The sequence below is a fragment of the Stegodyphus dumicola genome, chromosome 4 (assembly GCF_044657685.1).
Source record: "Stegodyphus dumicola isolate Sdum_Otavi_A_Nest chromosome 4, ASM4465768v1".
In the NCBI taxonomy this organism is placed as follows: domain Eukaryota; kingdom Metazoa; phylum Arthropoda; class Arachnida; order Araneae; family Eresidae; genus Stegodyphus; species Stegodyphus dumicola.
In genome coordinates, this window is record NC_140771.1 from 24,874,479 (window position 1) to 24,886,253 (window position 11,775).

The window sequence follows — 11,775 nt, forward strand, 5'->3', positions numbered from 1 at the left end:
CATAGTTTGTGTACTTAATTTATTAACAAACTTGATAATTTGCCCATTTATGCCTACTTATTTCAAATTTCAAATACAGTCAAAAGTCGTTAATCCCGACTTGTCAGGACTTCGGCGATTCCGGATTATTGACTTTTCCGGATTATAGATCATCAGTTTAAATCTCGTAAGATGGCATGCACAAATTCTAAAATTAAAAATATGAAACCGTATTTTAGGAAATAAAGAACAATTATGATCTAAAGAGTATCAAAATTTACAAAAAAAGAAGCTTAATATTTATTTGTTTACTTTATTAAACATTTCTTTCAATGTAAGTTGTTTCATTTTATGTGATAATACTTTCTCTTTAATTCTATAAACAGACATAATTTCTTGTTCAGTTAAAAAGTTCCGCTTTTCAAGTCCCATAATTGCTGTGCCGAGAATACCGACTAACTTGTCAATCGAAATTTTTTCGTTTTCACTAACCTCTCTGTTACCTTCTTCATGTCTTTATCCATTTTTTGCAGCAATTCCACTTTTTGTTTGACGGACATCGAGACATACTTTCGTTTTGTAGATCCTTTGGGAGCTCCAGAATCGGAAATTGACATAATCGAAAGTTCAAGTTTACTTTTATAAAATTGCTCTTACAGTCTGCAAAAAATAATAAGCTGCATCCAATTCGAAGAATAACGCAAGGCATCAACATTAACTGAAATAGATAATTGTATAATTTTAACTTATACCGTCCATTATATGTTAAATGTGCACGCGAAAACATATTCTGCACTTGCGCACACGCATATGCGCGTGCGCGTAAAGGTCTTACGCACGCGTAAGCGCCTATGCGTATGTATCAACACGGCGCATGCACAGAAAGTTTTTAGCTTTGAGGTCCGGATTATGGGTGTCCGAATTAACGACTTTTGAAATGTAATTATTTCCTCTAATGAGCCATTAAATTGTAGAATGTTCCGTGATTAATATTATTCTTGAAAACTAGATGTGTTTAGTTAAAAACTGCGCAAAACTCATTTTATTAATTTCAGATGCATTACTTTATAAACTTACATACTTGCACATATTAAATTTAATTTACACTTTGTCAAAACATAATACATTTTGAAAGTTCTATGACATATATTGCATATATACAATGGATTTATAACTATGTAGTAATTGTAACTAATAGTAAACTGTAAATAGTAATAATAAATGTAAATAGTAAAACACTATGTCTGCAATTAAAAGAAATCGCATATTATGTCTATCTTTAGAAAATGTTTTGAACCAAGGGTGCTAACTATGGTACCACAGAATTATGAATTCAGAGCTGCATACATTAAGCGTGTTTGCGGAGCCGTGATTGCAGAGAGGATATAAGCAGATTGTGATTCGTGTGCTCATTCTCGTTCACAACATTCACCATGTTTTTCACAAGAACTGGGCAAATTTTATACGGTAAAATGCAGGGCTGTGGAGTCGGAATCGGAGTTAGGTAGATTTTTGGGTAAACGAAGTCGGAGCTGAAGTCACTAAAAACACATCGATTGATGTCATATTTGCCATTATTGATTAAACTGATTCATTTAGTTACTTCATTTAATTACAAATCTCACTGGTAAATTAAGGTAAGCAGCAATAGCAGCAAGAACTTCCGAAATTGATGCCATTCTTAGGAAGCAAGCAGGAAAAGGAACAATTATTGATTAAACAATGCAATGGGGAAGTACATATTTGATGATATAGAGGTTGTAAGTTTTATCTATTTATTTTTAACTAATAGTTGATTTTAAGTTTAAACGACTTTCCTATTATTCTCTTTTCATGCCAGAATGTAAATGAGAGCGAGAGTTCATTCAGATTAAGGTAGAATGAAGCACTATTTAAGCAAGAGTTTTGGAACTTAGTTTTAGAGGGTGTCTCCCTATTCCATGCTATGTTGCGCTGTGATTATAAGCAACTTGTGTCAGTGGCATTGAGTGTTCCAGCATTAGGCTTTGTCTTGCCAGTTTATTAAAACCAGAGCTCTCCCTGCATGTTAAAGTATTCTGTGAGCCATTAGGTTAAACTATCACATTTTCAGCCTACCATACCTCGAAATTATTATTGCTATATAGCTCTGTTAAGCCAGAAGTGTTTGGATTATTGTAATCCAAACGGGGTCATTTGTTAATTTGTATTCAAATAAAAGGGTCTTATACACCCTTCTTCGGATTTCTCTTTTGTTTCACAAGGCTAGAATATGATTATTCAATACTCCTTTATTTAAAGTCTAATTTATATGTTCTCCAAGAGACATAGACTTTCCAGGGTAATTAGAATTAAGAACGTTTTTAGAAGACGTAGATAACACTAATGTTTCACTAACAGAAAGACTGTGGAATGATCTTGCACAATTGGAAACTTCATTCTACACTATATATAGCCACAAAAAAGCTACAATCTGAAGAATTAACAGGAGGTGAGAATGGATGAATATGATGTTTGTTCTTTCTGAAATGGAGGGCGGGCTTATTGCAGAAGGTATCATTTCTTCAATAAAAAAAAATAAAAACTAGTTTGCTAGACAATGACATCTTGCTGGATTTAAAATATGTACATCCAAAACACAAAATTTTGTTGGATGACAAATTAAAAAGGCAAAGAAAGCAATCTATGAACTTTCATTAAAAATGAAATTATTCTCAAAAACAATTGGATTATTCAAATCAATATAGTCAGACTGCAGACATTGCAACTGAGTTTCTATCATCCTCTTCCAGTGATGAATTACATTTTGAGAAATATTTGGATAATACTGAAAAGGCTAAGGCAAAGTAAATGAAAATAAAGAACCAAGAGCCTTTAGATACAAAAATGAAAAAATACAAACAAGATTTCTACACGGCCTTTGAAAAAATAGAGAAATATGATTGCTCTTGAAAGACACATCTTTTAGAACTTATAAAAAATCCATCTTGAAAAGTTAAAAGGAGTAGCCCTAACAGTAATAGCTCTTCGTGCAACTCAAGTTACTGTGCAAAAAACTCTTCTCGGCTCAGACATTTATCAAATCGGATCCGCAGTCCTCTTACAAAGACCTTGATGAAGTTATACAGTTTCTTAGAAATAACTAAAGCCAGATTTTCCCTTTCATAATAAATGCTAATTAATATAAATAATTTGCTATGCCATCCTTTTCCCCCCTGCAGCATCTATTACTTCTTTTATATTAAAAAAAAATAAGCCGTAACACATGCGTATATATTTACAAATATATGAGGGAAATGGAGTCTAAGTTTAAAATTCCAGGAGTCGGAGTAGGTCTTTTTCCCTACCAAATCCACAGCCCTAGTAAAATGAGTAGTCACAAACATACGAATGATGGAACAAGATAGAGAATTGTTGGTAGATTGGCAGCTGACTAATCAGAAGTACAGGTGGCTATATAGCTCAATGTAATGACCAGTTTCATGTGAGAATCTGCAATTTGTGAAACATCTAACATCTGCAATTTCTGGGAAGAGTTTTAAGACACTGGATCAACATCGAGAAAACCTGGACAATGTCAATCAAGATCCACAACAATAAATGAGGATTATCATTTGCTTCATAACTCTCACATGGGCTGTATACTGCCACTACAACCCAAGCTTCATATTCTATAGTTGCCCGAAGGCTTCATGAGATATGATTGTATGCTGTAAAAGACCCACTGTTTGCATCCTGCTCACAAGACAGCGTATTTCACATAGTGCAGATAACATGCACTTTGGACCATACGTCACTGCAGCACCATGCTTTTTCACAAATGAGTCAAAAATTCAGCCTGGACACTCTGCGCATACCTCTATCTGGAGAGAGCCTGGAATATGATGTCATCCCTCTCCTCATCAGGTAAAAGAATCAATACAGCGGTGAAGGTGTAATGGTTTGGACAGACATTATGTTGGATGACTGCATACCACTGCATGTGTTTTACAGGCTCCCTGAATACTACAAGGTACAGATAGGAGAGCTTAAAGGCCTATTTGTAACTTTTCAGGGGTGCAGTTGGTGCTGGGCCCCTGTTAATTGCCATCAATGCTCATCCACATACGGCTCAGCTGGTTGATGTTAGCTGGAAAGTGAGGATATTCACCTCATAGACCGAGCAGCCAGATCTTCTGACCTTAATCCTATATAATATGGCATTGACTGCCACAGGAACTCCTCAGCTGCCTTTTGCCCAGTATGCTGCCACGCTGCATGACCTGTTTGGCTGTGAGATGGGACCATATCCCCTATTAGGCTCATTTTTAGCTCAATATCACAATAGTTTAATTCAATATCACAAGGAAACTTAATAATTAATTTCCAGTATTGAAATTCCACCTTAAAAATACATATGACTCAAATATAAAAGCAGAAATACTCTGAGGGCATCACATTCAGGTTTGAAAGAAAAAAACAACTGCAGTCATAGAAAGGCAACATCAGATGAATATTTTATTCTTCTAAGCATTTTATTTCTAATTTTCTACATATAAAAAAAGATTGCAACTGATTTAAAATAATTTAGTAAAAGCTCAGCTAGACAGCAATTCAGTATGCACTGTTGCTAAGAATATGAATATTATACACTATGAATGTTACTTAATTACACTTAAAGACTAATTAAATACACTGAAATTATTACCATGTAATCTACATCATCTATGCTGAAACGCTCTCTTAAATTCCTGAACACTAAGGGGCAATACTCTTTGACTTTAAAATGACTTGGCATGCTCTCTCTGTCAAAGATTTCAAATTAAATTACTAATAATAAAAACACAAGAACATCTTAAGTTAGATATTAGTATAAAGCATGAAATAAACACTCCAACAGTAAAAATCACTACATAAAATCCAATATATTTACTATTACTTCGAGAATACATACTGAAGTAGGAGGAAAACCAAGTACACCAGTATAATAATTGTACATACTTCATAGAAGTGCAGACTTACAAAGAAAAAAAAGAATTCCACACGTATATGATAATATTTTGCATGTAATAAACACAATACAAAGCAGTCCATACTTTTGTTGCAATCAAAGATGTAGAAATTTTACTTTCCATGGCATTTTGCATGACATCCTTATGTACTGATTTGGTGACCATTTAAAGACTCCAAACTCAGATTAGAGTTCTAACCATAATTTGATATCTCTAGAATTGTATGTCTATGCATTGCCCTGGTAGAAGCTAATTCCATCTGCATAATTATTGCAGAGCATAAAATAGAACAGCTTATCAGTAAGGATGTTCACATACAATTAATCTATTCGAGATGTTTTTGGACATATCAGGAATTCTATCATAAAATATTTGAGATATCTATCACTTTATATATACACTAAGATGTATATAACTAGTAGCAAGCATAAGTAGTGTTATTACACACTTTATATAGGTTTATCTATACCAGTTTTTTGGCATTTCAAATTACATGCTCAGTTATTAACATGAACTGTTTTACTTCCCTCTATGGTAATTTCTCTCTACAGTCAGTCATAAAATTATCATAATAAAAAATATAATTGTCTTTGAAGCTACTTTCTTATTAAATATGTCTATCAGATAAGGAAAATGTTAATTATAAAAAGTTATTAATAATAAATTCAATTATACAAATACTCTAATTTGTAACAATTATTTTAAATGTACAAAATATTGTTTTGAGACTAATAAACATAACTCACTTGTTAAAATGATGATTATCAACTTTAATTTTACTGAAAGCTTTAAAATCATCAGGAAGAAGCATCACAGGTACATTTACGTGAGTCAATTCATTTATCTGAAAAATTATAATACTTGATTAAAAGAAGCCTGAAAAATATTCACAAGGAAATAATATATAAGAAAATTGGCCATTTGTAACTGGGCAAAATGATTAGCTACATCAACAGTTTACATTGAATCAGATATCAACTTATACAAATTTCAAAGTGGAATTATTAAAGTTTTTCATTCTATAGCAAATCTATAGCAAAGCATCTCATTATGCAATCTGCAGTTTGAAAATTCCCATTTATATTTTCCATAAAATTACATATGCACATTATTTGTCTAGATAAATTGTTCAATCACAATGAAAGTTAACATAAACAGAGATGAAAAAGCACTTACACCAGGACAGCAATCAGATAATTTACTGTACAAAAAAATAGGTCCACTATTATCATATATTAATATGATATATAGCCATTGACAGTACAGATTCAGTCTAGCCCAAATTCATACAAAATCAAATACTGGGCAGGAGAATTTGGTACCAAATATTCTGCAACTGCTCAGCACTGCACTGACAAGATAGTGATTAGTGACACTGATTGCCATACTGATCATGCCCAGGTTAGATTCTTGAAAAAAGTACATTTGCAAATGTATAGTACCTGCGTGGCAATGAGGCACTCAAAATACGTGGCGAGCTAAAAGTCCTCTGAAAAGGTTGGCGATAGGTGAATGGGGATACAAGACCCAATAGTAAAAGTCACTTATTAGACAGCTTATACCCCAAGATCCCTGGGGATCCTCTTGGAATTCCAAACGAGGATGGAAGTTTAACTAGTTAGCTAAGTTCTGAAATACCTCAATTATCTATGGTACTCTAGAAATATTGGTCTGTGATATGTTACTTGCAGGCAAGCAGAAAAAGCACCAAGGCATTCAGAAGTGTGGGAAGGTGTCAAAAAAGTTTTGGTTATCAATAGATAGCTTGTTCAATGATTTGTTAAAAGGTATTTGCATTGCAGCATTACATAGGATCTTATGATGCAGATTAATTTTGAAATGACTCAGTTTACTTTGATATATTATAAATAGTTATTATTTTTATGACAAAAAGGGAAAATACAAAAATTAAAATGAAGAATAAGAAATATTAGAACTCGTTTTCAGAAATTATTTCAGTTTTCCATGCACAGGAATTAACATTTATGCAGTTACAAAAATCAACATTTATTCATGCAGTAACATCTTTTGGAACAACATCATAAAACTCCGAAATTCGAAATTCCAGTCTGAATTTCTTTAGACTTCTTTTCCTCAAGAACTGTTAGTTTTAATCTCTCATGTCCTCAGTAGAATTCCTCTTAAAAACGCATATTTTGTCCATGTAGCCTCTGCATTTTGCACTGGCAATGCAGCTGTCAAGTGGACCACAAATTCTTCATCTAAGACATGACTTCTTGCAAAAGGTAGATTTCAAATGATTTTTGTCTGTGGGTGGGGCTTTAAACATTTATTGCAATATCAAGAGTCTGCAGATAGGCAATCATTCCTGCAGGAATTGTTAAGCACTACACAAAGCAAATATCCACTTACCTTATTCAGAAATTCCTTTGTCTTCAGTCTGTGGCACACAAAATTCCTTAACAGCACCCAAAAACTTCCTAAAATTATCTAAAATAAAATCTGTATAATGGTGTCACCACATAAATTCACAAAAATAAGAGTAAAAAATATTATACGTAGTTCCGGACTGTCCGGAAAATGGCTCCTAAGTAAACCTTCATTTACACACCAGTCAATGCACTTTTCCCCTTTTGTTCCAAATCGTAAAGAAACTTCAAATTAATCTTACTACATTCAGCCATTCTACCATCTAAACAATGAAACAAACAATATACTTCCTAACAACACACACCACAAAAACCCTTACAAAACATCCCATGATTCAAAATTTCCCAGAATAATGCAAAATAGAGCTATTAGAGATATAGTAGCTGTAGTAGCCCTTCATAGTAGCCTTAATGCAAACGATTATGCCATAATGGGGTTTCCATAATTCACGTACTCAGGTTACCACAAACGAAACAAAAACTTGGTGATAAATGAAACAACTTTGCGATAATACAAGGGGTATCCTAAAGTAAACTTTAAGCGATTTAAGAATTTTGAAACTGGAGCTAATATCAACACTATGGAAGGTATGTGGGGCATAATAAAAAGGGATTTTTGAAAGAAATGCTACTGACAGTCCAGAGGATATTTTTAATTTTTACTTTTGTGAATTAATGCGGCAACGGCAATATACAGATTCTAGTTTACATAATTTTAAATAGTTTTGGGATGCTGTTAAGGAATTCTCTATGTCACACATATCAACGAAGCAGAAATTTTTTAATAAGTCGATATTTCCTTTTTGTACAGCGTAAATTAAATAACACGTATTTCCATTCTTATATTACTTCCTTGTTTGATTTAAGATGCAATTTATTGAGATTATACATTTCTTGTTTTAATTATATTTTATTGCATTATATTTTGGATGCCACTTTACTTGAGAGGGCATTGGACGTAAACAGGAATGGTGCCAATTTTCGCCAAGGGGTACCCTGAAATATATTTTTACCACACCAGGCTTTATTAATAACAGCTAAGCAATGAAAAGTATTAAATTATTCTTCAGTTTTAACTGTATGGTATAGGTTACTTTTAAAATACCTTTGAAAACCATATGTTATCAACTTGAATATTTGTAGCTTGAGACATCATTCTTCATCTCATGCAATTTTTTTTTTTAATGCATGTTCAGATAATTTGTTTATGAACCAAACTGTTTGTGAAGCAAGGTATTCATGATATGAGTTTCCACTCTGTGTATATAAATATATGGAGCTATCTAGCATAACCCTTTTATCAATTTAAAACAAAGCATTTAAACATAGTGATATGACTAGTAAAAAAAAAAATAATTAAAATACACAATTACTATCATTATAACTTTCTGTCCTATATTAGGCAATCATCTTAAAAAGCAAAATTACAAAAAAAAAAAAAAAAAAAAAATATCACAAGTTCAAATATGACAAGAAAATAATTGACAAATACATATATACATTAAGTTACATTAAATTGATAGATATACATTAAGGTATGCTCAAGAAAGAAAGATATGCTAAACTAAAACTGAAAGAAAATATGAAACTCTGCTAGCTTATGAAATGTTTGAGTAGCAGAAAAGATTTTGATCTAACCTTAAGGCCTTGTGTTTTGTGTTTTTGATGATAAGGCATTGTGTTGTGCATTTCCGATGATTTAACCTTAAATTTGCCTTAAGTTTGAATATTAGTTCTGTACTAGGATCCAGTATCTGTATACCCACCTAATTACACCTATAATTTCATTGCTATAAAATCATTAAGGATAATGTTAATGCAGAAATACATATTCAGGAAGCATCAAACAATAGACTTCAGATATATGCAATCAAAGCACAATAATATCCCAGAAATACTACTAATTTAACTGCAAGTTTTAATTTTCACTCCTATCAGTGAATTACAAGCAGTAACAAATGCACAAGATAAAAAAAACAAGCTATATAACATTTTAAATTATTAAAAAAACATACTGTATGATTGATGCCCCACATGAACACACTGAGCAAGGGTTCATTAGCCCTAAACAACTTCGCTTTCTGGTATTTTGGCTTGAAATGTTTCTTTTTTAGTTTACTACTACCTTTCTGAGTAAGGGAAGCCATCTACAAAATAAATATAATTATATAACATAAACACAAATACCCAATATTTAATAGCCATATTTCAGAGAACAATTACTTCTATTCTTTTGATAAAAATAGAAGAAGAGAAATATTACAATTCTATTTATCAGCTTATATCAGAAAGGTACATTGAAAATTTATAAGTAATATCTCATTATTAAAAGTAAGAAAATATTCTATAATTAAAAATGAAAAAAACTAAAATACTATATTAAATCTAATCTATAGCCATTATAACTATACATGCTCAAAAATAATATAGGTTTAAATGATAATGTTATGTTAACAATGTTATGTATTAACTAAACAATATTTTCTTCATAATTAAAGATATGGTAAAACTTGATTAAATATTTTAACATTATAAATTAAACAGAAAATACCAGAATTGACTTTTAATGTCAATAAAAACATGAATCTATCAACAAAAGCATGAACTATCTGTATGAATATTTCATTCTTTATGAACAACTTTACTATGAAATGAAAAATATGTCATGTACACACTCCATTCTTAATATAATTTTTTGCTTCAAACAATTGCAAAACACCAGAAAATCCATTGTTCACAACATATCATGTACACAGGAACATATAGGGAAAAGGGGGGAGGAACATTTTTTCAATGCATCAGCACCTTGTAAGCTACTCTAAATATTTAGAAAAGACATTCAAATTTAACGAATAATACGAGTTTACTTACAAATGTCTCCACTACTATTATGAAAATTTAACTTCTATAATGAGACTATTGTATTAAGATACAGACAGAAATTTATAAATGTAACAAGCATATCATCTAACAACTCTGATGTACATAGACTTCCAAGAAAAAATATAAAGATGTTCATAAATTATACTTCTCTTATAATAAATAACATCTAACAATGCATTATTAAAAAAACAGCTTAAAGAATTTCATAATATTTATAAACTTTACTTAAAAAGCTAATTTGAAAGTTAGGTCAGTGAAGCACTCAAAAACACAAAAATAACATGAACTACTTATTCTATTAGTTCAGAATTGTCAGTTAGAATTTCAAATTCCGTTCTTCACAGCTGTGACTCATAAATTTAATGATGAATTTTCAAGGTTCAAATTTCTTCATTTTAATTCAAAAATGTAGCTGCTAACGAATAATCTTATATTTATACCAATTGCAGATCATTTTGAACAAATAAGTAATTGGAAAGAAAATACAAATTAAAACTATTATGTATACCAAATTAACTGCAAGAAAATTAAAATATAATGACTTTAAAAATTTCATTTATGATTACCGTTAAAAATATTTACATTAAAAAAATACCATCAAACATTAGATGACAAACCAGACAAACTAGTATGTATACATTAAAAATATTTTAAATGCCGTACAAATTAATAAAGCACCTATAATTACTTTAAATATGTCCCTTATGAGTAGTATTCAAGGCAATTTTGAAATATGACGGTACTCAATTGATATTCGGCACCGAGATACACACATTTAACTCCTCAAAATTTCCCGACATTTTTCCTATTGATGTTTCGCTGCCATCATTTAATTTCATACACCTGACCAAAAATCGTATTACTTCTGGTATCACTATTACTAATAACAAAATAGAAGTTATATCAAAGTCAATAAAAATTTGTTTAAAGTCCTGAGCAATTTATTTGTATAGTAGCTATTTATGGGAACATAAATAATCAAAAATGTTTGAATTCAAGGAGTATTAAAAATATTTCGATACAAGTTGTTTAGCACATATTTTAAAACAATGTTTTGTAATATATAGAAGGTATCCCCACAGCCAAAAGTCGCAAGGATTCAAGTCGGGAGATATAGGAGGCCAAGCTTAAAGAAACTGCCGGCTGATGATTCTGTCATCACTGAAATGGCGGCGGATCACTCGTTTCACACAATGCGCGATGTGTGGAGGTGCACCAACCTGCATAAACGCTGTGGTTGTATCACATCGCCTTGCCTGAAGAGCAGGAATATTGGATTGCTCTAATAATGAAGCCTGTCGTTGACTGATGACGGTGCATGTCACAGGCCCTGCGACGCTGTGTTCTTCGAAAAAAACGGACCCACAATGTATGTTGCAGTAAAGCCTCACCAAACCGTTACATGCGAAAAGTGTAATGGAATTTGTAGGAATTGATGTGGGTTTGTAGCAGCATAAATACGGCACTTGTGTATATTAACCGCACCTTCGATATGAAAGTGGGTCTCGTCGGTCCACAAAATGTTCAAATGTTCCATGCTATTCATCCTGGAG

At 31.8% G+C, this 11,775-nt stretch overlaps 1 protein-coding gene across 1 annotated transcript in view; it reads right to left on the bottom strand.

Moving 5' to 3' along the window:
• Nucleotides 1–11,061, bottom strand: part of PIP4K (phosphatidylinositol 5-phosphate 4-kinase) — a 38,011-nt gene extending 26,950 nt beyond the window's left edge. Inside the window, exons 1-4 of the mRNA XM_035367390.2 lie at nucleotides 10,911–11,061; nucleotides 9,355–9,486; nucleotides 5,696–5,793; nucleotides 4,646–4,742 (exon numbers count right to left, since the gene is read on the bottom strand). Coding sequence (XP_035223281.1) covers nucleotides 4,646–4,742; nucleotides 5,696–5,793; nucleotides 9,355–9,486 — 327 coding nt within the window. The 5' untranslated portion in view covers nucleotides 10,911–11,061. The remainder of the gene's footprint in view (nucleotides 1–4,645; nucleotides 4,743–5,695; nucleotides 5,794–9,354; nucleotides 9,487–10,910) is intronic.
• Between the last annotated feature and the right edge of the window lie 714 nt (nucleotides 11,062–11,775).